The 27,909-nt window shown below is 36.7% G+C and overlaps 1 protein-coding gene across 1 annotated transcript in view; it reads left to right on the plus strand.

Moving 5' to 3' along the window:
* The window catches only part of SCAMP1 (secretory carrier membrane protein 1), a 112,757-nt gene that overhangs the window by 72,523 nt on the left and 12,325 nt on the right, over positions 1-27,909 (plus strand). Inside the window, exons 6-8 of the mRNA XM_003408110.4 lie at positions 3,228-3,387; positions 24,165-24,266; positions 27,465-27,582. Coding sequence (XP_003408158.1) covers positions 3,228-3,387; positions 24,165-24,266; positions 27,465-27,582 — 380 coding nt within the window. The remainder of the gene's footprint in view (positions 1-3,227; positions 3,388-24,164; positions 24,267-27,464; positions 27,583-27,909) is intronic.

A 27,909-nucleotide genomic window follows, 5' to 3' on the forward strand; every position in this document is an offset into this window, starting at 1 on the left:
AACGATTCTTTATAGATAGTACATTTTAAACTCTTATTTTTGGTTTCTTTTTGAGATTTTGTTCTTGATCTTTTCTGAGTTTCTAGTATCAGTAGTACTATATTTTCTTAATATTTAAGGTTTGGATTTCATCTGTGTCAGTACTAATCAACACATATATTTAATTTAGTCAAATGCAATTTGGTATATGTGTATATCTTTTAATGGCCAGAAATTGGCCTAGCATTTTAGGTATAAGTTCTCTGACTTAGGGGAAAAATTTTTTTTTGGTGGGAAGGATGGAGACTGGAGGAAAATTATGTAATGAATTTATTAGTAAATAGAAGTTGAATGGGGAAATAGATTAATTTCAACGATAAATTGTTAACCACTTTTCCAGTGCTGATTGTTTCAAAATGGTCTGTTTTGTGTTAGAAATATGTAACTTTCTGAGGCTTTCCTAATATGTTGTTATGTGCCATTGTGTTGGTTCTGACTCATAGTGACCCTAATATAGTTGGCTGTAATTTTCCCCAATCCTGTTCAGTTGGCAGCTCTGTTAACCGTTTGCAAAAAGGGTTTAAGATTCCAGTTTCGTTTCTGATTTGAAGAAGCATTATTTGAAGCAAAGTGAGATGTAATACCAGCTCAGTAATGTACCCAGATTTCATAGAGTATAGGCTGTGTTAAGAAGTTGTTATCAAGAAGGTTTTAAGTGTCACCTTGTTGTTGATTTTGGGGTTGACTAATGCTGTCCTTCTGTAGTAATAATTATGAGAGCTAACATTTATTGAGGAATTATTTTGTGCAAAGTATAGTGCCAATCACTTTACATATATTATATTATTACATCCTAACCACACTATGAAGCAGTTACTGCATTACTTGGTTTTATAGCTAAGGAAGCTAAAGGTTAGAGAATTTCAGTAACTTGTCAAAGATTAGTTTGGAACTGGATACTTTGACTCTTGATTTCCGCCTATAAAGTACCAAAATGAAGAAATAACTTTACATCTTAGACCCAAATATGATGAAGATAAATACTGAAATAATTGATCCTATAAATGAACTGACACAATTAGAAATATCACTGTGAAATGAATCTAAACCTCTTTGAGTGTGGTTTGGAATTTGAAAAAAAAAGGAAAGAAAAACAAGTTAGGTACGTGAAAGTGAAGATGACAGATCTACTGTTACAAAGCTATTTGTGTTAGGTGTCTATATTGTAATGCAGAACTTAGATTAAGAAGAATGTTATAGTAATAGTGGCAGATTTAGGTTCTTTATTACCAGATTTCATTGGTTAGTAAAGCAAATAGGAGTCATTCAACTTGCAAATAATGTATAAACAAAGTGGCCTAAAGATTTCTTTAGTGGTCTGCCTGCACTTAGAATCTACCAGCATCCATTCAGTTGCTCACTTGAATAGATTGAAATTAGCAACACAGAATCATGCATTTCATATTAGATTGTTTTTATGTTTTTAAATCTCTGCATAAGTGGACAGAGTGCTCAGTAAGTAGGTCTAGACATTTTACTGCTCTTCAGGGTGCAAATAAATAACTTACTGATTATGGTTAGTAGTTACTATGAAAACATTTAGAAAACCTTTAAATAGATTACAGAAAATTAAATTGATATTTTTACGTGTACTTGGAAGAATTTTTGTGAGCTTTGAAATACACACATACCCAGATGTTCTGTCTCATAAGTGGATTGGGAGAGGAACCTTTAAAATTTATTTCTTTAAAGATTGAAATTTGAGTTAGAGTTTTCTAAACATTAAACATTTTCTTAGGCAGCTGGATGCCATTTAATGTTGCAGAGTAATAATTTGCTATTTCGTTATCTTTTGAATTCTGTTTTTAAGCCTCTTACAGCACTGTATTTTGGGGCAAATGATTTTGAGTAAAGTTATTAGTGAACTATTTTTCATGAGAAGTAAAAATCCTAATGGGAATAAAGTAGTAAGAGTGTCTTGCATGTCCTAGAATGCAGTGGAATTTTAAAGCTAGAAGAGCTCTCGTATTTTATGGCTGAAAAATTGAGGCATACGTAGGTAAAGTGGTTGGCTCAGTAGTATTAGACTGTAACCCAGATCTCCTCACTCTTCCTCTGGAGTTCCTTCTGCAACTTTCAAGTTTGTGAATATTTTGTGGTTAGATGAGAGCAAATTTAGAGGCATTCTAGAATTTGTGTTTTTATCCTGTTTCACTAATGATTTATATGATTCATAACGAGATTTTAAAATTAGTTTTTAAAGTATGTTGAGATTTTTTTAAATTTACATTTGTTAGATTTTCTGTTATTTTTAGTTCAAGTCATAGTTGGTATATTCTTAATATATGGATAATTTACATTGACAAGTATTTTCGCTTTTGAAAGACTTTATTTCGTGTAATAAATTCAGCCGACCCATTTTTTAAAAAAAAACCCTTGAAAAAGTTATTAATTATAGTGAGTAAATGCAACTCTTTAGGATCATAATGTAGTTAGATATTACTCAGAATTTTTGTTTTTGTTCCGTCAGGGAAAGTAATTATTAAGAGCACATGAAGAGGTTGCTAAGATCTATTTGTGTTGGCCAAAACAAAGGTCTGCCACAGCAGCTGAAGTGCATCGTGGTGTGCTTTTTTTTTTTTAGTAAGTTGAATCTCCTGCCAACATTTTTTAAAATAACTGCTATAAAATGACTATATAACCACTGGAAATTGCTGCTGTTTTAGTCCAAATGTCCTAATTTTATTGCTGAAAAAAAAAAGTTATAATGATATTTCACAGGACACTTGTCCGTTTTTCCTCTTTTCTGTAGTTCCGTCTGGGAGGATTTTGCAGTTCCACTCTGAAAATGTAGCTCTTAGTGTAGGATCTTTCCCCTCCTAAATCCTGATTCTTTCCTTGGTGGAGATTACTTTTCTTGTTGGGCTTCGGATTAAGGGACACATCACATGTTTCCTTCTCAGGCAAGAAGCCCTTAAGGTAGTGCTTCTCTGTACAGCTGAGTAATTGTCCAGAAAGAGAGGGCCAAAAAGAACTTTTACTGAACAATGCATGTATTAAGACTCCTTTTCCTGTATATGTTCTGTTTTCAAAGCATACATGTCAGAAATATCAGTGTTTTGAAAAATACTGAATAAAAACATGGAGTAGAATATATTTGTTATTAGTAAATTTTTTTTATAGTTTTTATTGAATGAACTCAAATTGAATGTAAACATTTCATTTCTATTTTGTTTTTGATTCCACAGTCCACGCTGTAACACTGTTTCTAAATATCTTCGGATGCTTGGCTTGGTTTTGTGTTGATCCTACAAGAGGGGTTGATTTTGGATTGAGTATCCTATGGTTCTCGCTTTTTACTCCTTGTTCATTCGTCTGTTGGTACAGACCACTTTATGGAGCTTTCAGGTAAAATGTGTGTGCTTTTAAAATATGCTCTTTAAAACCTGTGAAGTAAATAATTCGTAGTAGTACCTTAGAGGGAAAAGTGACAGATTTTTAATTTTTAAATTTTTTATTGTTTTATAACACGTCTTCACGTCTTTAGAAAAGTAAATATAACATGCCTGAGTACTCATAAAATTCAATTCTTCTCCCACTTGAAAAAAAGATCAAACGTGTAAATTAATTAAGGAAAAATGAAAGCAGTCTTAGACCTTCATATTTGTAAAATACTCTTTTCCATATGATACACTTGACTCTAAGGAAAATTTTGCTTTTCATCCTCTCACCCTCTGACACCTCCTCCCCAATCATAAGTGGTGATTCCCAGTAAAACAAAACAAAACAAAACAAAAAAGGTGATTACAGCCTTAATTTTTGAAGAGCCTAGTTAAAGTAAACATCCAAAAAAAAAAAAAAAAACCCAAAATCATTGCCACTGAGTTGATTCCGACAAATGGAGACCCTATAGGAGAAAGTAGAACTGCCTCATAGGATTTCCAAGGAGTGGCTGGTGGATATGAACTGCCGACCTTGTGGTTAGCAGCCGAGCTCTTAACCACTACACTACCAGGGCTCCAGAGTAAATATACATATGATAATTTAAATGAGTCAGTTTCATCTAGCACTTTTAAACTATGCTCTGTGTAGATTCATTTTTGTTTTTTCAAAATACAGTAACATTTTAAAAACTATTTAAGCTATAAGATTAAATGTAATGTTTATCTAGTTTATTTTAACGTATAGTTAGGTTAGTTTCCTAATTGCGTGTTTTGTGGGATAGAAACAGGTGTGAGGGAAAAGGAGGGTTCAACAGCTTAATAAGTTTGGGAAAAGCTGAATAGTACAGTTAATTAAGTTTTTTTTTTTTTTTGAGAATTTTTTAGGCTTTTTAAGAGGTTAGTGTGCTTTGTGACTTGACTATGAAACCATTCTTTTCTTGTGGAGTACCTTGTTGGACTCTTGCCTGAAGAAATAAATGTTGAGAAATGCTGATTTAGATGATAGTCCTGTATGATTCCTGTATTCAGTACTATATGAATTAATTTCTGTTTAACTGTACTCATTTATGAAAAATAAACCTTTTTTCTTTCCAGCTGTCATGAGCGAGGGGAAGCATTACTAGAATACAGGCATGTGTTGCACAAATGATACATTGGGGAAATTAGAGGACCACGCTCAATTGTGTAATTTTTTCCATTTCAACCTAGCATCTCTTTAATTAACTGGAACATGTATCTCCCTCACTGCCCCGCCCCCCACAGAAAAGTCATTAGAAACCCAAATGTGTAAGCAGATTGGGAGGGGGCGCAAAGAGTAGGGTTGGGGAGTTTGGACAGAAAAGTAAGTTGGTTAGAAATGAAATGAAGGAGAAAAAATAGATGCAAGGAGGGAAAAAGAAGAAAGAACCTTTTAATATATTGAAATATGGGAGGTTGTTTGTCAAGGAATGGGGAAAGGTGCCCCTATAGATGTGAGAGAAGAATGAAGAGGACCTACTTACTCCGTGCATAATCTTACAGGCATAGTTACTGCTGTTCTTTTCCTTGTTATCAAGGCTTTTTTTTTTTTTTTTTTTTTATGGCGGGGGAGGGGGGTTTGATCTCTGCTTTAGTTACTCCATCATGTTTCCAGTGTTATCTGTAATGATGCTGATGGATAGCAGTGGGGATATCTTCATAAGACTTTACTTTAAAAGTGATCTGACTTGAGAAATAGTATAAACTGAGCAGAATACATACTTTTGTGGTTACGAGGCGGGGAGGGAGAGAGGGTGGGAGAGGGTTATTTACTGATTAGTTAGTAGATAAGAACTACTTTAGGTGAAGAGAAGGACAATACTTAATACACAGAAGGTCAGCTCAACTGGACTGGACCAAAAGCAAAGAAGATATATAATAATAATTCTATTATGAAAACATTCTGCATCCCACTTTGAAATGTGGTGTCTGGGTCCTAAATGCTAACAAGTGGCCATCTAAGATGCATCAATTGGTCTCAACCCACCTGGATCAAAGGAGAATGAAGAACACCAAGGTCACACGATAACTATGAACCCAAGAGACAGAAAGGGCCACATGAACCAGAGACTTACATCATCCTGAGACCAGAAGAACTGGATGGTGCCCGGCCACAACCAATGACTGCCCTGACAGGGAGCACAACAGAGAACCCCTGAGGGAGCAGGAGGTCAGTGGGATGCAGACCCCAAATTCTCACAAAAAGACCATACTTAATGGTCTGACTGAGACTAGAAGAATCCCGGCAGTCATGGTCCCCAAACCTTCTGTTGGCCCAGGACAGGAACCATTCCCGAAGACAACTCATCAGACATGAAAGGGACTGGACAGTGGGTAGGAGAGAGATGCTGATGAAGAGTGAGCTACTTGTATCAGGTGGACACTTGAGACTGTGTTGGCATCTCCTGTCTGGAGGGGAGATGGGAGGGTAGAGAGGGTTAGAAACTGGCAAAATTGTCACGAAAGGAGAGACTGGAAGGGCTGACTCATTAGGGGGAGAGTATGGAGTAAGGTGTATATAAGCTTATATGTCACAGACTGACTTGATTTGTAAACGTTCACTTAAAGCTCAATAAAAATTATTTAAAAAAGTGATCTGAGACTAGAGACTTTGTAATTTAACAATCTATGATTTATGTAAAGGAGCCCTGGTGGCACAGTGGTTAAGCACTCAGGTGCTGACCAGAAGGTCAGCGGTTCAAACTTTCCAGCCACTCTGAGGGAGAAGGATTTGGGGGTTGGCTTCAGTAAAGATACATCCTTGAAAACTCTATAGGGCAGCTCTCCTCTGTCTCATAGGGTTCCTGTGAGTCAGAATCGATTCGACAGTGACAGGTTTGGTTCAATTTGGTTTTGGTATGACTTATGTAGTGAAAATAAACTACTAACAGCCAGCTCTGTGTCTTTTATTGCTGGAAGTCAATTGGTTCCTTCCCCCCCGCCCCCCCATCTTTGCATGGTGAAATAAAAATGCTTTGTGACTACATGGAGGCTTAAGGTCTAGACGTCCTTTCATCTTCAGCTCCCCTGGTGGAGCTTTCTCTGTAGGGACTATATCCACTGCTTTTCTCCCTGGAGATGAATAATTAAACGTTCTGGCCTGATGGTACCCAGCCTGAACCTTCAATGGGATGATGAAAGGCTGATGGTTTCAAAGAATTATTTCTAAACTACATAAGGGATTCTGAAGGTTTGAAGACTTAGACCTTTGCTTGGTTTGATAGTACGTTAGTGGTTTGGCCACATGTAAGTAGGAGCCATCCAGTTCCATAGACGAAAATTGGAAGTACTTTTCTTATTGGATACACTTCTAGAGGTCAGAAATTTGAAATCTGTTTTACTGGGCTGAAGTTAAGGTGCCTGGAGGGCTGGTTCCATTCTGGAGGCTTTGTGGAATAGGTGGAAGCGTTTTCAGTTTCTAGGTTAAATCTTTAGCTCGTTTCAGCACTTCAGCCTGTATCACAAATACATTAATTATCTGGGTTTCACTGCTCAGAGCAGAACTGAGAGGAATAATATTTTATGGGAAAAGTTGAATTAAAGTATTTTAAATCATTAATATACCTTACCAGTATGTAACTTTGGCATTTTCTTCACCCAGGGTACCAGGTGTTTCTGGGTCTGCTAAACCTCCTTTTGTAAAGTATCTGGTAGTGTATATTAAACATTTATTGATGACAGAGTTCTTCCTTAGTAATATGAAAATCTAAAACCAGATAAATTAGGTATGATTAGGGAGCCCTGGTTGCACAGTGGTTAAAGTGCTGTACTGCGAACTGAAAAGTTGGCAGTTCAAAACCACCAGCTGCTTTGTGGGAGAAAGATGTGGCAGTCTGCTTTCATAAAGATTTACACCCTTGGAAACCCAATGGGGGTGATTCTACTCTGTACCATAAGGTCATTGTGAATCGGAATCAACTCTACAGCAATGCGTTTGATTTTGGTTGTATTTATATTACTTGTAGAGTCTTCAGTAGACTTTGCTTATTCACTTGTTTAAGATCAGTTTTGACAGGAATTACTACCTTCGAGAAAGTGCAGAAGTCAGAGAATATGCAAGTGTTTCATATTCTGGTCCAAGACAGAAGATTAAGATATGGAACAAGCACCTGAGCATATTACATAAATCAGTAGAATATGGGCAACTAAAACCTTTTGGGTCAGGTTTGCATATTTCTTAAAAGAAGTTGTTATTGAAAGCATTTAGCTTTTATTAGTCAAGAGATTCTAGAGTTAAGCTAGTGTGCTTTTAGAAAGTTACTAATTTATTATTCTGTGGCTAAGGATATATTTGCCTCTCCTTCTATAACATTGTTTAAACCTATAAATTTAATTTCTCCAGGTTTTCTTAGTAGTAAAGAGATGATAGTAAGCAATAAGAAAAACATGGCAGTAATTGATTTTAGTATAAACTAGTTATTGCAAGCATACGAGTTGGAGGGGACGTGTTGTTGTTGTTGTTAAGTGCCATTGAGTTGGTTCTGACTCATAATGACCCTACGCACAACGGAACAAAACACTGCCCGGTCCTGAGCCATCCTTGTAATCGTTGTTAATACTTGAGCTCGTTGTTGCAGCCACTGTGTCAGCCCACCTCATTGAGAGTCTTCCTCTTTTCCACTGACCCTGTACTTTGCCAGGCATGATGTCCTTCTCCAGGGACTGATCCCTCCTGACAACATGTCCAAAGTATGTAAGATGCAGTCTTGCCATCCTTGCTTCTAAGGAGCATTCTGGTCGCACTTCTTCCAAGACAGATCTGTTCGTTCTTTTGGCAGTCCATGGTATACTCAGTATTCTTCACCAACACCGTAATTCAAAGGAGTCAATTCTTCTTCGGTCTTCCTTATTCATTGTCCACGTGTTTGTCAGTTTGTCATACTGTGGGGGGTTGCATGTTGCTGTGATGCTGGAAGCTATGCCACCGGTATTCAGATACCAGCAGGGTCACCCATGGTGGACGGATTTCATCTGAGCTTCCAGACTAAGACAGACTAGAAAGAAGAACCCGGCAGCCTACTTCTGAAAAGCATTAGCCAGTGAAAACCTTATGAATAGCAGCGGAGGGGACATTAGATTCAAGAAAGTGATCAGATTTTTTGTTTTTTTTTTAGCTGCCTAGTAAAAAAGATTTTTTTTCTTATGGGAGTGTAGGTAGGAATTCCAAGTTTCTAGAGTAGCTGTTGGAATCCCTGGGTGGTGCACGATTAACATGCTCAGCTGCTAACTGAAAGATTGGAGGTTTGGGTTCACCCAGAGGTGTCTTGGCAGAAAGGCCTGGCAGTCTACTTTCAAAAAAAATCAACCATTAAAAACCCTATAGAGCACAGTTCTATTCTGACATACATACATGGGGTCGCCATGAGTTAGAATTGACTTGGGCCACTGGTTTACTGGTAAAGTAGCTGTTAGCTTTGTGGTGGAATGATAAAAGTAACTAGAAGGCATACCAGAAAGTCTTTATTTCTGGAATCATCAGTACCTTGTTTGCTGTCCCTTAGTTGGTTGGGAATTAAATTTTTAATTGCCATACTAGTTTTATCTCCCCTTTTGCCCTCCTTCTGACTTACAGCCTAAAAGTAAATAAATTCAGTAATCTCAAGAAAACCTGTTTTAATGGTTAACTGTTAATCTTGTGATCAAGAATTTCTTGTAGTTTGCTTAATGATATGATGGCTGAGTAAACATTTTCTATATGTACTCCAACCTGAGAAGACAATGTAATTATTTTAACTGAATTATAAAGTGCCATTATGTTGGGTTCAAATATTTGATAATAAGTAGACTCAAACCTGTTCAACATTCTCAACCTACATTTAAATGATAACACTGATAATCACATATGCTAAATCATGTTGTTAATGACCTAATGATTTTTATATGTGATAAAGGTAGAATCTACTTAGAAATAGTAGTTTTTTAATTATATCGTTGAGAAGTTGGTTTCTTACTGTCATCTGAGTTTCTGTTTTACTGTTTGCAAGTTCATTATTAAGTTTACTTGATTCTTTTAGGGAGATACTAAGTTAAATGACTATGATTGCAAAGGAGTATCCTTGGTTAATACAGTTGTAATATAGTTAAAACATAAAGTACCTTAAGGTTAAATTAATCACTCATTGAGCACTGACAGTATGCTGTAGATACAAACAAGACAGTACTTACCCTTAGAAATGTATAATATAAATGATTTAAAAGTAGGCATTTCTGAAACTTTGGGTAGCATAACTCATATATAAAAATTGGGTGATATTCAAAGACTCTAAGATATGCTTGAATTACAAAGGAATTTAATATTGGTATTGCACCTTGTTTTCTCTGTTTATCATGGTATTGCTTACTGGTCCAGTTGTGAGGATTTTTGTTTTCTTTATGTTGAGGTGTAATCCATTCTGAAGGCTGTGATCTTTGATCTTCTTCAGTTAGTGCTTCAAGTCCTCTTCACTTTCAGCAAGCAAAGTTGCGTCATCTGCATATTGCAGGTTGTTAATTAGTCTTCCTGTAATCTTGATGCTGCGTTCTTCATACAGTCCAGCTTCTCAGATTATTTGCTCAGTATACAGATTGAATAAGTATGGTGAAAGGATACAACCCTGACACACACCTTTCGCGATTTTAAACCCTGCAGTATCCTCTTGTTCTGTTAGAACAACTGCCTCAGTCTGTGTACAGGTTCCATGTGAGCACAATTAAGTGTTCTGAAATTTCCATTCTTTGCAGTGTTACCCATAATTTGTTATGATCCACACAGTCAAATGCCTTTGCATAGTCAATAAAACATAGGTAAATATCTTTCAGGTGTTCTCTGCTTTCAGCCAAGATCCATCTGACATTAGCAGTGATATCCCTCGTTCAACGTCCTGTTCTGAATCTGGCTTGAATTTCTGGCAGCACCCTGTCGATGTACTGCAGCAGCCACCTTTGAGTGATCTTCAGCAAAGTTTTGCTTGCATGTGATATTAATGATATTGCTTCATAATTGCCACATTGTGTTGGATCACCTTTCTTTGGAATAGGCATAAATATGGATCTCTTTCAGTTGGTTGGCCAGGTAGCTGTCTTCCAAATTTCTTGGCATAGACAAGTGAGCACTTCCTGTGCTGCATCTGTTTGTTAATACATCTCAACTGGCATTTCGTCAGTTCCTGGAACCTTGTTTTTTGCCAGTGCCTTCAGTGCAGCTTGGACTTCTTCCTTCATTACCATCAGTTCTTGATCATATGCTACGTGCTGAAATCATTGGATGTTGACCAGTTCTTTTTGGTACAGTGACTCTGTATATTCCTTCCATCTTCTTCTGATGCTTCCTGCATCCTTCAGTATTTTACCAGTAGAATCCTTCAGTATTGCAGCTTGAGGCTTGGAATTTTTCTTCAGTTCTTTCAGCTTGAGAAATGCCGAGTTTTCTAACTCTAGGTCTTAGTTCATATTTCATTGTAATACTTCACTTGGTCTTCTTGAGCTGCCATTTGAAATCTTCTGTTCAGGTCTTTTACTTTTATCTCATCATTTCTTCCATTTGTTTTAGCTACTCTATGTTCAAGAGCAAGTTTCAGAGATTCTTCTGACATTTCTTTTGTTTTTTCTTTCCTGGCTTTTAAATTACCTTTTGCTTTTTGGTGTCTTTGATGTGATCCCACAACTTGTCTGGTCTTTGGTCATTAGTGTTCAATGCTTCACATCTATTCTTGAGATGCTGTCTAAATTCAGGTGGGATATGCTCTAGGTTGTACTTTGACTCTGGTAGACATGTACCAATAAACCATAGAAGTTTATTGACAAACGGAGAAAAGATTCAAGTTATCAAGGATTTCATTTCACCTGGATCCATAATCAATGCCCATGGAAAAGGCAGTCAAAAAATCAAGGACAGATTGCATTGGGTAAGTCTGCTGCAAAAGATCTCTTTAAAGTAGTAAAAAGCAAAGATATCACCTTGAGGACTAAGGTATTTTCAGTTGCCTTATGTATATGCGAAAGTTGGGCAATGAATAAGGAAGACTGAAAAAAATTGACGCATTTGAATTATGGTGTTGGCAAAGAATATTGAATATACCATGGACTGCCGGAAGAATGAACAAATCTGTCTTGGAAGAAGTACAGCCAGAATGTTCCTTAGAAGGGAGGATGGTGAGACTTTGTCTCACATACTCTGGACATGCTATCAGGAGGGACCAGTCCCTGGAGAAGGATGTCATGCTTGTTAAAGTAAAGGGTGATTGTAAAAGAGGAAGACTCTCAACGAGATAGATTGACACAGTAGCTGCAACAATGCGCTCAAACATAGCAATCAACGTGAGCATGGCACAGAACTGGGCTGTGTTTTGCTCTGTTGTATATAGTATCTCTGAGTCAGAAAATGCAATGACACCTAAAAACAGCAACATTAAACTTTGTGATCGATCCATAAATATAAGGTTGGTTATTTTTAAGTTAACTTTCTTGGGTTACCTTTTTGAGGATTTAAGGTTTTTATAAATATTTTTCTCTGGAACCAGGAAAAAGGGAAACCCGATTTTACCGACACCATCAAAATATCAGAATACTCATGAAAAATACAGTTTTTCAAACTCTGTAAAATACTGTTTTATGAATATGGCTTCTCAACATTCAACCAGGCAGCTCCTTTTACTGGTATTTTTCAAGGACTTTGTCTTCTATAAGGTAATCATATTGGATAAATCTGAAGGAGAATAATACAGAGAACCTTCAAGTGTACGTGCTTTTAAAAGTTAGAATTATTAGCTATCTGAACGGATTGACCATTAAACATGCAGTTGCGATTTTTGGATTTTAAAAATACTGCAACTTACTTAATTTTATGGTTCTACAAATCACTGAGCGTTAGGTAAATACTTTAATATATTAGGTAATTATTAATATAGCACCACCATTATTGCAAGAGCATAACTATTAGAAACAGACTGAGAAAGAGAATCATGGTATCCTGCCTTAAAAGCTGTGTGGCCTTGGGCAGATGTGGTAAATCTTGGAGCCATAGTTTAAGTATAAATTAGGGATATTTGCAGAGCTGATAAGAGGTATAGGTGGTTAACAAATGGTGATTAGAATTAATTTTGAACTTGAACTTCTTTGTCTTTGTTAGGCTGTATCACCTTTCTTTTAAAATTGTGCTTTAGGTGAAAGTTCACGGCTTAATTTCTCATACAAAAATTTATACACACATTGTTATGTGACCCTAGGTGCAATCTCACAATGTGACAGCACACTCCCCCTTAATACCCTGGGTTACCCGTATCCATTCAACCAGTTCCTGTCTCTTTCGGCCTTCCCATCCGGTCTCTGGACAGGAGCCGCCCATTTAGTCTCGTGTATCTATCTGAACTAAGAAGCACACTCCTTGTGAGTATTATTTTTATTGTGCTTTAGGTGAAAGTCTACAGCTCTAGTCAATTCCTCATACGTTCATTTATACGTACATTGTTTTGTGACCCTAGTTGCAATCCCTACAATTTGAGAGCACACTGCTCGTTTCTACCCTGGGTTTCCCGTATCCATTCAGTTAGGTCCTATCCCTTTCTGCTTTCTCGTCTTGCCTCCAGACAGGAGCTGCCCATTTAGTCTCATGTATCTACTTGTACTACGAAGCACACTCGTCATGAGTATTATTTCATGTTTTATAGTCCGTTTACTCTTTGCCTGAAGAGTTGACTTTGGGAATGGTCTCAGTTCTGGGTTAGGAGAGAGTCTGGGGGCCACGTCTTCTGGAGTTCCTCTAGCCTTAGACCATTAAATCTGGTCTTGTTACTAGAATTTGAGTTCTGCATCCCAGTTTTCTGCTGCTCTGTCAGGGACTGTCTGCTGTGTTCCCTGTCAGACATTAAAGAGATTTCCCAAGATGTAAAATAATGCTACTTTCTCACTTTTTATTTTGAAAATATAATTATCGTTCATAAAAATGTTATTTTTGTTAACTTGTAATAAATACTTTAGATATTTCTGTTTTAATATCTATTTGGCTAAACCAATAGTTATAACCCACATAAAGATAGTTCTTTTGAATCCTCAAGTTTTAAGAGTATAAAGAAGTCCTAGGTCCAAAAGTTTTGAGAACTCCTGCTCTAATCCTTGTTGCCTTAGGGAAGATTGCAGAAAACTTTACTCAGTTTTCAGAGGCTCTGTTTACCTTTAGCTTCAGAATTTGCGATACCACTTGAGGGAAAAGCTGGCTGCATGTTAGGGCCAGTTTTAGGGTTCTGACTTCTCATCAGTATTGTTATATTAATATCTCTAGCCCTGTGAGACTGCCAAAGTTCTGTTGGTTTCTTTGTCCCCCAGCAGCAGCCCTCTATACAGGCAAGGCCTGGATTTTCAGCTGCTTGTGCTGCAGCCAATGAAGAAGTGGCTATACAGTATCAACAGTATCAACTTACATCTTCTATAGTTCTCTAGAATCATGATCCCACTATTGCTGATTGCTTCATCAGCTGTTCAGTGGATTTAAACAGATTTTTTTTTCTCCATATTTGTCCTGGTTTTCTTATTGTTCTTGGTGGTAATTTGGCTTGCCACAATTATTCTGTCGTATTCAGAAACCTAAAAATTAAATTAATTGATCATTATCTCAAACCCAATAAATGGTGTTTAATGCGTTGGTTTTTATCATTCGCACACGATGGAAACAGTGCCATTGGTCTTTTTAGCTTTCAAGACAATTTCCAAAGCAGTACTTTAATCTATTTTTAAAGTGTGACATACTTGATATATATAAAATAATATCTGAAACATAAATTATGAGGCATAATAATGAAACATATGTGAGCTGTACACCCACTGCTCAGCTTAAGAAATAGAACATTATTAATACTGTTGAAGCTCTGGTTTGATCCCGTTTCCCTGCTCCACAGTTAACCATTAGGGTGAAGTTAGATTTTTATTTTATTTTTGCTCATTCCATTATTATAATTCTAGTTTTATCATCTCTGTATATGTCCCCTAGTTTTTTTTTTGGTGTGTGTGTGTCTATCTATGGACTTTCCCCATTGACTTGTCTTGGCATCTTTGTTGAAAATCCATTGACCGTAAACATTAGGATTTATTTTTGGACTCTGTTCTGTTCTGTTGAACTATATGCCTATCCTTATACCAATACCCATTCTTGATTAATGTTCTTTGCACATGTGGGGTCGCCATGAATCAGAATTGACTTGACAGCAACTAATAACAACAGCATAGTAAGTCAGTCCTTCAATTTTGTTCTTCATTTTCAAAATTGTTTTGGCTATTCAGAGTCCATGGCATTTCATTTAAATTTTAAAAGAACTAGCTTGTTAGGTGCCGTTGAGTCACTTCTGACTCACAGTGACCCTACATACAACAAAACAAAACACTGCCCAGTCCTGCAATGCTCACAAGCATTACCTTGCCATGCTTGAGTCCATTGTTGCAGCCACTGTGTCAGTCCATCTCATTTTGCTGATCTACTTTGCCCAGCATGATGTCCTTCTTCAGGGACTGGTCCCTCCTGATAACATATCCACAGTACGTGAGATGAAGTCTCATCATCCTTGCTTCTAAGGAGCATTCTGGTTGTACTGCTAAGACAAGTTTGTTCTTCTGGCAGTCCATGGTATGTTCAGTATTCTTCACCAACACCATAATTCAAGGGAGTCAGCTTTTCTTTGGTCTTCCTTATGCATTGTCCAGCTCTCATGTGGATGTAAGGCGAATGAAAATACCATGGCTTGGGTCAGGTGTACCTTAGTTCTCAGAGTGACAACTTTGCTTTTTACCACTTTAAAGAGGTCTTTTGCAGTAGATTTGCCCAGTGCAATGTATCATTCGATTTCGTGACTGCTGCTTCCATGGGCATTGATTGTGGATCTAAGTAAAATGAAATCCTTGACAACTTTAATCTTTTCTCCACTTGTCATGATGTTGCTTATACTAAGTCCAGTTGTGAGGGTTTTTGTTTTCTTTAAGTCGAGGTGTAATCCATACTGAAGGCTGTAGACTTTGATCTTCATCAGTAAGTGCTTCAAGTCCTCTTCACTTTCAGCAAGCAAGGTTGTATCATCTGCATATTGCAGGTTGTTAATGAGTCTTCTCCAATCCTGATGCTGGGTTTTTCATGTAGTCCAGCTTCTCAGATTATTTGCTCAGTATACAGATTGAGTAAGTATGGTGAAAGGATACAACCATGATCCATACTTTTCCTGACTTTAAACCACATGGTATCCTCCTGTTCTTTCTGAACGACTGCCTCTTGGTATATGTACAGGGTCCTCATGAGACAATTTAGTGTTCTGGAATTCCAGTCTTCACAATGTTATCCTTAATTTGTTATGATCCACGCAATTGAATGCCTTTGCATAGTCCGTAAAACATAGTCGGTAAATATCTCCCTGGTATTTCTGCTTTCAGCCAAGGTCCATTGGCTCTTAATCATACGCTACGTCCTGAAATGACTGAATGTCGACCAATTCTTTTTGGTACAGTGACTCTGTTTATTCCTTCCTTTTGTTTTTGGTACTTCCTGCATTGTTCAATGTTTTCCCTGTAGAATCCTTCAGTTTTGCAACTCGAGGCTTGAACTTTCCTCCAGTTCTTTTAGCTCGCGAAATACTAAATGTGTGGTTTTCTAACTTCAAGTCTTTGCATGTGTCATTATAATATTTTACTTTGTCTCCTAGAGCTGCTCTTTGAAATCTTCTGTTCAGCTCTTCTACTTCACCATTGCTTCCTTTCTCTTTAGCTACTCTAATTTCAACAGCAAGTTTCAGAGTCTCTTCAGACATCCATTTTGGTCTTTTCTTTCTTTCCTGTCTTTTTAATGATCTTTTATTTTTTTAATGTATGGTGCTCTTGATGTCATTCCACAGCTTGCCTATTCTTTGGTCATTAGTGTTCAGTACGTCAAATCTGTTCTTGTTCAAGTATGATATACTCAAGTTTGTATTTTAACTCTCCTGACTTGATGTAATTTTCTTTAGTTTCTATTTAAACTTGCACAGGAGCCTTTAATGGTCTGTTCCACAGTCAGCCCCTGGCCTTCTTTTGACTGATGATACTGAGTTTCTCCATGGTCTGTCTCCAGAGACACGGTCGATTTGATTCCTGTGTATTCCATCTGGCTAGGTCCACATGTATAGTTGTGATTTATGTTGTTGAAAAAGGTATTTGCAACGAAGAAGTCCTTGTTCTTGCAAAATTCTATCATGCGATCTCCGGCATCGTTTCTGTTACCAAGGCTGCTTTTCCAACTATCAGTCCTCTTCTTTGTTTCCAACTTTTGCATTCCAATCACCAGTTATTATCAATGCATCTTGATTGCATGTTTGATGAATTTCAGACTGTAGAAGTTGGTAAAAATCTTTAATTTCCTCATCTTCGGCCTTAGTAGTTGGTGTGTAAATTTGGATAATAGTTGTATTAAATGGTCTTCCTTATAGGAGTATGGCTGTTATCCTATCACTGACAGTGTTGTACTTCAGCATAGATCCTGAAATCTTTTTGACAATGAATGGGATGCCATTCCTTTTCAATTTGTCATTGCTGGCATAGTAGACCATATGATTATCTGATTCAAAATGGCCAATATCAGTGTATTTCAGCTCACTAGTGCTTAGTAATTCGATCTTTATGCAGTCCATTTGATTTTTGATGCCATCCAGTTTTCATAGATTCATAGTTTGTACATTCTGTATTGTACTTATTAATGGATGTTCGTAGCTGTTTCTTCTCATTTTGAGTCATGCCATCTTAGCAAATGATGGTCCTGAAAGTTTGACTCTATCTACATCATTAAGGTTGACTCTACCTTGAGAAGGCAGCTCTTCCCTGGTTGTATTTTGAATGTCTTTCCAACCTGAGGGGCTCATCTTCTGGCACTGTATCAAACAGTGCTCTGCTGCTATTCATAAGGCTTTCACTGGCCAGTTTTTTCAGAAGTAGACTGCCTGGTCCTTCTTCCTAGTCTGTGTTATTCTGGAGGCTCCACTGAATCTTGTTCACCGTGGGCGACCCTGCTGGTATTTGAAATACCAGTGGCATAGCTTCCAGCGTCATAGCAACACTCAGGCCACCACAGAACAACAAACTGCTGATAGACACTTGGGGAGAACTAGTGAATCCACTTCTATAAAAAAAAGTCTACTGGGATTTTGATATAATTGGATTAAATTTGTGGGTCAATTTGGGTAGAATTGATGTCTTAATATTAAGTTTTGTAATTTATAAGTATGGAATGTCTCCATTTATGTAGATATTGTTTAATTTCGCTAAGCAGTACTTTATGTTTTTAATGTTATTTTAAAGAGAATTATTTTATTAATTTCGCTTTTGGAACCTTTGTTGCTAGTAGTTGGAAATATAGTTTACCTTCGTTATTGATCTTGTATCCTTCCACGTTGCTAAACTCCTTTGCTCTAGTAGTGTATGTGTTTGTGTGCATGTGCGTAGATTCCTTAGGGTTTTCTATATATACGATAATGTTTTCTGGAAATAAAAAGAGTTTTTCTTTTTCATTTCCAAAGTAGATATCTTTAATTAATCTACGTTTGTTTCTTACTTCTATCTATCTATTTATCCTTCCTCTCTTCCTCCCGCCTGCCCACCAATCCTCCCACTTTCCCTCCTCCCTCCCCTTCTTACCCACTCACCCACCTTTACTGCACTGGCTACAATCTCCAGTACTGTGGTGAATAGATATAGAAAGAGCAGAGATTCATGACTTGTTTCAGGTATTAGGGGAAAAGCATTAACTATTGAGTATGATGTTAGCTGTAGATTTTTTTGTAGATGCCTTTTATCAGTTTGAGGAGCCTTCTTCCATTTGCAGTTCTTTTTTTTTAAAAAAAAATTTTATATTTGCAATTCTTGAGAGATCTCTTTTTTCAAATCTCCTTTTTATATCTTTTAGTAGATTTCTGAGAGAAGAGTACTAAGGAGATTCTTCCTTTTTTAGGTCTTAATACTTGAGGAAATACTTATTTCTTACTCCACATTGAGTTTATAGTTTGGTTGAATATAAGGTAGAAATCACATCCTTCAGAATTTGGAAAACTGTCCCTTGGCTTTTAGCATGCAGTATTTCTATTGAGAAATCTGGTGCTATTCTGATTGTTCAACTTGGGTATTTTGTTTGTTTGTTTTCCTTTTCTAGGAACTATTTAAAATTTTCTCTCTACCCTTGGTATTCTGACAGTTCACAAAAATGTGTCTTGGTTGGTAAAGTTATATTCTTTCATTATTATGCTGGGCACTCTGTGGACCTTTAGTCTGGAGCCTTAGCTTCTGAATATTGAAAAATTTATTGTATTTCTTTAATCATCCCCTTTTCTCTGTTTTTTTTTTGTGTGTGTTTTTGTTAAAAAGGCTTCTCGTTTGTCAGATATTGAAACTTGGGTAAACCTATTGTTCTTATCTTTTCTCTTGTATTTTCCACTTTCCCCTCCCCTGCTTTCTAAGACATTTCTGGAAATTTATTTTACAATAATCAGGATGACATCAGTCTTTTTAGTGGCAACACTGACAAGAAACAACGGGGCAATGCCTTCATTGTGGAGAAAATATAATTTTTAACGTAGAATTCTATGCCTAGTTAAACTATCAAATTTAATGTAAACTCAGAGATACTGTAGACAGGATTATAAAAACTATACCTATGCATATGTCCTTATTCAGGAATCTACCAGAGTAGAAGATGATTTCTGCGAAAATGAGGGAGTAAACCAAAAAAGAGGAAAACATGGGTTCCAGAAAACAGGAGTTCTAATACAAGAGAGAGCTCTAGTTTATTCCCAGGATAATGTTGAAGGGAGGTCTCAAGATGACAAGTAGATGGCCAGTCCAGAGCTCTATCAGTTCAGATATGAGCAGGTTAGAGACTTTAAGAGAAACAGCTGCAGGAAAATAAAATTGTTAGACTTCTTAATGGATTTAAATGTGTTAAGAGAGATTTATACACATGAAGGAGAAATTAGAGATCAATTACTGGTTAAGAACATAGAAAAAAAAAAAAGACAATGGAAAATTAAAAAAAGATTGTGCAGGATGGGAAAACTAATCATACTTTACCTCATGGTTCAACTGTGAATAGTATTTATATAGTCAAAATAAGTGAGCAGTAAACCCATTGCCGTGGTGTGAATTCCCACTCATATCGACACTATAGGATAGAGTAGAACTGCCCTGCGGGGTTTCCAAGGCAGTAATCTTTATAGAAGCAGGCTGCCACATATTTCTGCTGCAGAGTGGCTGGTAGGTTCGAACCTCCGACTTTACAGTTAGCAGCCAAGCGCTTAACCACTGTGCCACTAGGGGTCCTTAAAGTGAGCAGTACTAACCAAATTTACATTAATCCAGCCAAAATTATGACTGTATTGGGAAGAAGAGGGAAACAGGAAGCGCGCATATGCATGGTAGTTACGGAAATGTGGAGGAATGTATAGGTAAGTTGTGTCCTTATTTTCTACAATATAAATCAACAGTTAATATTTAAATGAAAAAAATCAAGAACCTTGAAAACATCACACTGAACGAAATAAGTCAGTCACAAAAGGACAAATATTGTATGATCTCACTTATATGAAATAAGCAAATATATAGGAACCAAAGATCTATCAGTAGTGGAGAGAGAAGGGGCGAGGTTTTGCTTAGGGGGCATTGTGGCTATGTTAATGGTGGTTGAATGATTTGGAAAAGATAGCGAGAAAGGATGCACAACTTGAATGTACTCAATGTCGCTGAATTATACATGTAAAAATTGTTGAGATGGCATATGTTTTGTTATGAAAAATCAAGAAGTAGCCTTCCCCCACTACCTTTTGGTTTTCATTTGAGAGATTTAGGAAAGTTTTTAGCCTAGAGATATATTTTCTTAGGTTTTTAACTATTCTTATTTATTCACTTATTTAAAGAAATTTCAAAGGCACTTTTGTCTTTTTACCATCTATAAATGTTTCTTTTAATGTACCATTGTTACTTCTTTTCATGACCTGTTATTTTTTTAAGGCACACCTGTTTTTTAAGATATGCTGTTGTGCTATCTGGCATCATTTGCACTTCAGAGTAAATCAGTACTGTCAGATATCTTCTGAAAGGCTAGCTGAAGTGCAGAAGGTGTTAGTTTCAGCGTTTTAAAATCCCTGGCACTGTTATAATATTTGAGGTTTGCAGTAAATGTAGGAATTATATAAGGTGCTTGAGACAAATACTTCTTAAAATATCTTTTGGTGAGTCAGTTCTTGATTGTGTGTTTTGTTAGCTGGTTATTTTATACACATCTGGTGTTAAACGGTAATTCAAATAAATAGAGTAGCATTGCTTCTAGAACAGTAAAACATTTAAGTATTTTATAGCTAAGAGTAGTTTAAGGGTAGAACAGAGTACAACTCCTCCACCTACATGAAGTCAGTAGTAGTACCTACATCATGAAGGTATCGTAAGGATTAAGTGGGAAAATGCATGTTTGGCATGGTCCCTGACATATGGTAAATGTTCAACAGATGTTAGCTATTATTGCAAAGTAGAGTTAGTTAAGTATAAAAGATCCAGAGCTTGAACCCAGGTAGTGATTTAGGTATTAAAATTTCATTACAAAAGCATTTTTCATTGTGCCTCTCGGCTTTTGCAAGAACATAGATCGGAAGAAGATAAAGTCCAGGTAGGATCTTCCATCGCAGTCCCATGTTTTTTCATCTAGTCTGGTGGTGGTTAATATTTTTAAGTTGCAGTCTCCATTATGGATTTAAAATCTGTGAACCTTCTTCCTAAGAAAAATACGCATATACAAAATTTTATGCATAATTTGGGGGTTACAGTCCTGCCTTTTAAAGCCTATTTTGGAACTCCCATTCTGGAGAAAGAATTGATTTCAGCACAAAATAATTAGAGGAAAATGGGGCTGGTTTAGCCAGTCTTGGATTCCTAGGTAACTAAGAAACGTAGCTGTACTTTTTAGGTTTCTTTTTATCCTAATATCTTTACATTTTCAAAAATTTCATGTGTTACTTGGTCTGGTATTAGTAATGAAGGTGCTAACTGTGTCTCAGATTTTGTTAGCAGCAGCCAAATATTATTTATGAGCAGAACATTACTTCTGTGAGCAAACGGTTTATTAGTGGTACTGTTGTACTAGCGGAGCCGTGGTTAAGAGCTTGGCTCCTAGCCGAAAATTCAAGTCTATTCCTTGGAAACCCTATAGGGTAGTTCTACTCTGTCCTATAGGGTTGCTGTGAGTCCAAATCGAGTCGATGGCAACGGGTTTTTATTGTGCTAGTATAATGGAGATACTACTGTGTGCCTGCGTATCTCCCTGCCAAACACTTCACAGGTATGATTTCATCCTTACAAAAATGACTGCACTGTTATCCCTGTTTTGCAAATGGAAAATTTCAGACAAAGGGGCTTAGTATTTTGCCCAAAATTATATAGCTTAAAGTGTAAGAAGCTAGATTCAAATCCAAGCCTGCCTTTAAAAAAAAAGCCTTTAAAGCTGCATGCTTTTGACCATTCTGTTGAGTTGCCAAAGGTAAAGAAGTTGACTGTTTTAGTTCTCAAGGTTCAATGTAAATTTTTGGTTAGCTCTTTTGAAATAATGAAACATCTTCCCTGTTCCCTCAAATTGTATTTATAATGAATATTTCTAGTATTGGTTTGGAAACCCTGGTGGCATAGTGGTTAAGTGTTATGGCTGCTAACCAAGAGGTCGGCAGTTCGAATCCTCCAGGCGCTCCTTGGAAACTCTGTTGGGCAGTTCTACTCTGTCCTATAGGGTCGCTATGAGTCAGAATGGACTCAACGGCAGTGGGTTTGTTTTTTTTCTAGTATTGGTTTGGAATGTGAAATGAACTTTATAAGTGCCTAGAAGCCTGTTTTCTCAGATTTATTATGGTGATTTAGGGGATTACTTTCTTGTAAAGGTTTGCTTTAACTTGATAATGTATTATTAAAAAAAAAAAACAAACCAAAAACCACTGGCTTCTTTGGGAATTTACTTCTCTAATACTTCGATCTGGAAGAGCCAGGATGGCAAGTAGTAGGAGGTTTTGTCTCGCTCTGTCCATCCATCCGATCTATTGTGCATTCAGAAGAGGAAATAGATTACTTAGGTGGAATCATGATACCGTGGATACTTCATTGTAAACTGAGGCAGATAACATCTTAAAACCACTAGGCTTAAATCAGTGTTTACGTAATTACATTTCTCCTCTTTCTTTTTTGACTTAAGATGGCTGTGTACGAACTGGTTTATTTAAACAGTCAGCTTCCTAATCCCTTCTTGCATACAAGACCCCCTTCACATTTGGTTCTAGATGCAAGAAATCCTTTTACCTGTCCAGTTGTGTTTTTTCTCCTGGACTTTTTCTGTCTCTGGCTCTGAAACAGCCCTCCTCCTTGGGGTGATCTGGCTTTTCAGAGCTCCTTATAGCTTTACCTGGCACTTTCCTCAAATGAACTTAGTACTCAAGTGATGATTGTATTGCTCAAGTTTGTTTATACTTTAGAGTATTTTTTACTATTTGGTGTATGGGAAGGAAATTATTTATACTTAATATGCTTTTTAGTACTGTGAATAGCTCAAGTTTTTGCATGTAAGTCCTTAATAAATTTGGGCTTTTGGCAGGGAGTGCAACCTCATTATTTTAAAATTATTTTTAACAGGACAGTCAGATGCACTTTTTTGTATCATTTTGATATATCAAACCAAGCCCACAGCCATTGAGTCAATTCTAACTCATAACAACCCTGAAGGACAGGGTAGAACTGCCACATAGAGTTTCCAAAGCTGTAACCTTTGTGGAAGCAGATTGCCATATCTTTGTCCTGCACAGTGGCTTTTGGTTAGCAGCTGCCTGCTTTAACCACTGTGCCCACCAGAGCTTCTTTCATTTTAATATAAAGAACTAGAATTTCAGTGACTGCTTGTAAAGTTAAAAAAACAAGGCAAACTTTTTAAAATTTGAATGTGACTGATTTTGCATTTGGACAGATCAGATAGAGGAAGATTTGCACTCTCTTGGAGGTAAGAGTCCAGATAGTTAAGTGCTGGGATACGTAATTTATATTTTAGAGAACTTTGAAGTGCTTAAAAATAATCATTCATAATTAGCATGGTAAATGTACAGTGGAATGAATTTTACTTTCTCCTTGTTCATAAATAGAAAAGTTGGCTATTTATAAGTAAATAAGGTAAACAGATTTTATTGGCGCTTCCAGATTAAGATAGACGTGGAATCCATAGTGACAGAAAGGACTGGATGGGCAGGATGGAGGTAGCGTGGTGAGGGGGCACAAAGGGTAGGATGGAGGGTATTTCCCATGAGTATAAGGAAACTTTTGGGAATATTCACCATTTTAGGGGACGATGGATATGTTCATTTTCGTTATTAGGCAAGGTTCATGGGTGTATATATATGTGTCAGAACTTCTCAAGTTATGTAAATATTTGTAGTTTATTATATGTTAATTAAACCTCAGTATAGCTGTTTAATTAAAAAAGGAAAGCAAAAATTTTTTTGTGTGTCAAGATGGATGTGTTACAGTTGGAAATTGAAAGGACAAGGTTAGAATAATGATAACATCCTCATCTAGTATTTAAAGTGTTCACATATCTTATTATGTTGTTATTATTTTAAATTCAAGCCTCAGGTAGTTGTCATTTTTTAAAAAAGCTTGGGTGTCAGTCTGCATTGAATGTAAAGGTAATAAGAAAAATGACGTTTTTCCCTTTTTCTCTCCCCCTCACCTTTTTTAAAAAAGGAGTGACAGTTCATTCAGATTCTTTGTATTCTTCTTCGTCTATATTTGTCAGTTTGCTGTGCATGTACTCCAGGCCGCAGGATTTCATAATTGGGGCAATTGGTAAGTTATCTAATTACTCCAGTTTTAAGCTGTTAATCTAATATCTTTACATAATTTATGGCTTTTAAAAAATAGTTACACAGAAAAGCAAAAATAATGAAAGATACAATTTAAAAATTTCCTAAGACATAACATTTGGATAAACCAACCTGTTTGAAGATTATATTCTCATTTTTTAAAACAGTAGATTATATATAATTTAAATTAAAAAAAAAAAAAAGGCACATGTAAATTGGCACCAGGAAGAAAAAGGCAAATGAAACTAAAGAACGGTCAGAGAGATAGTAGGGCTAATGATTGTGGAAGGGAGTGAAAAGAACTTTAAAGATTTTAAGGAAAGGTGTACCTGTTATGTGTCAAGCACTATGTTAGGTGCACAGGGAAGTGTGTGTGCACACCCACATTTTCATATATACACACATATAGATGCAGGTGTGCTGCATACACCTTTACAGTCATGCACCACATAACATTAATTCAGGTAATGTCCAGCCACTTATACATCACCTCCCGTTTCCTTTGTGGATGCACAGACTTGGTGGTTCCACTCCTCCAGGTACACAGGGGCCCGAAGAGGCTGGAACAGCAGCCATGGGATGGGATTTCTGAGGCAGGGGAGAGAACAGGCTCTGGGGTGCTCGGTGAACTATGAAGGGCCAGCGTTGAAGACACTGAGAGTGCTGCTTGTTTGTGCTGCTGGTGCTACTGCTTGTTCCATTTGTGCTGAACAGCAGCCACAATGGGGACAAGGGCACTGGGCTCTGCAGGGGCCTGCAGGGCAGCCTGGGAATGTGGAGCCTAGAGGAGGCGTGGTCCGCTGCTGAAGGGGGCACGGATGAGTCACCTCATCCTCCCATCCCCGGGCAACCTCAGAGAGGTAGTGTATATAGTATGATGTTTGCACAACACCCAAATCACATAACATCCTCTTTCACAGAATGTAACGTGGATGTTAAGTGATGCATGACTGTATACATACATCTTTAAGCAGTAGAATCATTCTAACTGTGAAAGGATGCTCACTTAGTGGGGCACCCTTAGAAAGTGAGACTGAATGGACCCAGACCAGGAGATAATAGCAGATTTATATGTGTGTTCTCACACTCTGGAGCAAACATTCTTTGAGTGAAATGATTGGCAGAATTGTACACATTTGTAAAATTATCCCTCCCTCTCTTCTTTCTTTTTCAACTGAGTTGCATACAGTCGAATTCTTATAAACTAAAAGTATATATGATACAACTTGGATGTATTGTGTTCATAAACTAAAATCAGCATGTAACAAGAGTATTGCTGAAGACTGACATTTAGTATGCCGCTACTGAAGCAGAGTCGTGACGAGCTGGCAGACAACTATTGGTAGCTTTGTAGAGTTCCTTGTGGACATAGATACTTGCAGAGAATTTATATAAGTCTTTTAAATCAGTTTTTAGGAAAAGTTTTCATTATTACCTTAAATACTACTTAGTTTTTGGCATTTGAGGGAAAGGAAATGATTTAAATGTTTAATTGAAAAATACACTTAACAAGATTTTTGTTTTTATGAGATTACTTTTACTTTCTAGCACAAAGTTAGAAAAAAACTTTGAAGTTGAGCGTAATAGCATGTATAGTGACAAAATAGCACAGAAAGAGTCTGCCAATGAGGGTGCATACAGGATGAGCTGTTTCAAGATCTCATGCAACTCAGATTTTTAAAAATTATACTTTTGAGATAATTGTGGATTCACATGCAGTTGTAAGAAACAATACCGAGTGATTCCCATGTACCTTTTACTCAGTTTCCCCCAAAGGTAACACCTTGTAAAATCATAGTATAATATCAAAACCAGGATCTTGACATTGCTGCAGTCACAATGCAGAGCATTCCCATCACCACAAGGGTCCCTCATGTTGCTCTTTTATGGCCACACCCACTTCCCTCCTGCTCCCACTCTCTCCTTAACCCTGGCAGCTACTCATCTGTTCTTTGTTTCTAATCTTCTCTGTTTTCAAGAATGTTATTTAAATAGAATCATGTAACCTTTGGGGATTGACTTTTTACACCCAGCATAATTCACTGGGCATTCATCTAGGTCGTGTGTATCATTTCTTTGTACTGCTTTTTATTCCTCTTTATTGCTAAATAGCATTCCACGATGTGGATGTCCCACAGTTTGTTTAACCACTCTCCTGTTGAAGGACGTCTGGGCTGGGTTGTTTCTAGTTTTGGGCTTTCGTGAATAAAGCTGTGAACATTCATGAATAAATTTTTGTGTCAGCATAAGTTTTCATTTCTCAGGAATAAAAGTCGAAGAGTGTAATTGGTGGGTCATATGGAAGTTGTATGTTTAGTTTTCTTAAAAAAAAAAAGGCTGGCAAACTGTTTCCCAGAATAGCTGTACCATTTTACATTCCCATTGACAATGTTTGATGTGATTCAGGTTTTCCACTTCCTCACCAGCATTTGATATGGTCACTAGTTTTTATTTTAACTCTTCTGATACATGTGTAGTGATATACCTAATTTTGGTTTTACTTTTCATTTCCCTAATGAATAATAATGTGGAACAACTTTTCATGTGCTTTTTATATCCTCTTTATATCCTTTTGGTGAAATGTCTCCATGTATTTTGCCCATTTTCTAATTTAATTGTCTTTTTTTTCTTTGCTGTTGAGTTGTGGGAGTTCTTTATATGTTCTAGATGCTAGTTTTTTGTTGGATATGTGGTTTACAAATATTTTCTTTCACTATTCAGCAGAATTTTAAATGATCATTTAGAAGAGGGATTAATGAATTCTTAGGGTTTAAAATGCAGTATAATTTGGTGGTAAACACTTCAGGCTCTGGAATTTGATGGTTTGGGTTCGAATTCAGACTGTGTGATTTATTAGCTGTGTGACGTTGGGCAAGTTACTGAATCTTTGTGACTCAGGTCTCATTTACAAAATAGGGATTGAAAGCAACATCTATCTTAATGAGATTCTTGTAAGAATAAAGTGAGTTAATATATGTGTGGGTATACACACACACAGATGACTCACTTCATACATTCACACACACACCCCCGCAACTCACTTTGTATATATATATACACATACATATAAAGAACTTGAACAGTACCTGTCTCATGATAAGTGCTGAATATGTGTTAGGTATTATGTTATTTTTTAAAAGTGTGCATTATTTGTTTAATTTTACTTTTCCTTAATTCGTAGTGGTTGGATCTCATCCCTTACTGGTCTCAATCAGAGTATTCCTGTTGGGATCATGATGATAATCATAGCAGCACTTTTCACAGCATCCGCAGTCATCTCACTAGTTATGTTTAAAAAGGTAAGTGAAATTCTGTATCTGTACATTTTTGTAGTGATGTTCAGTGCACATTTTTCCCATTTTGCTTGTAATTCAGTGTAACTTCAAGCCATTTTGTTCTTTTTATGTAAGTTTGCTCTTTCAGGATTACTTTCTACAACTAAAAGTTATGCATAAACACATTTTAGAAATTGCTGCACCTTTTTGGCTTCTGGTAAATAGGGAATATTTTTTCAAAATCCTGTTGTGAACCAAAGGTGTCTTTATGAATTGAAGTATCAACTTCATTTTTTAAATTTGGATGAGGCATATTAGCCTGATTAATAAATGTAAGTAAAGCTATTGTCT

Source organism: Loxodonta africana, chromosome 2 (assembly GCF_030014295.1).
Source record: "Loxodonta africana isolate mLoxAfr1 chromosome 2, mLoxAfr1.hap2, whole genome shotgun sequence".
Lineage (NCBI taxonomy): Eukaryota > Metazoa > Chordata > Mammalia > Proboscidea > Elephantidae > Loxodonta > Loxodonta africana.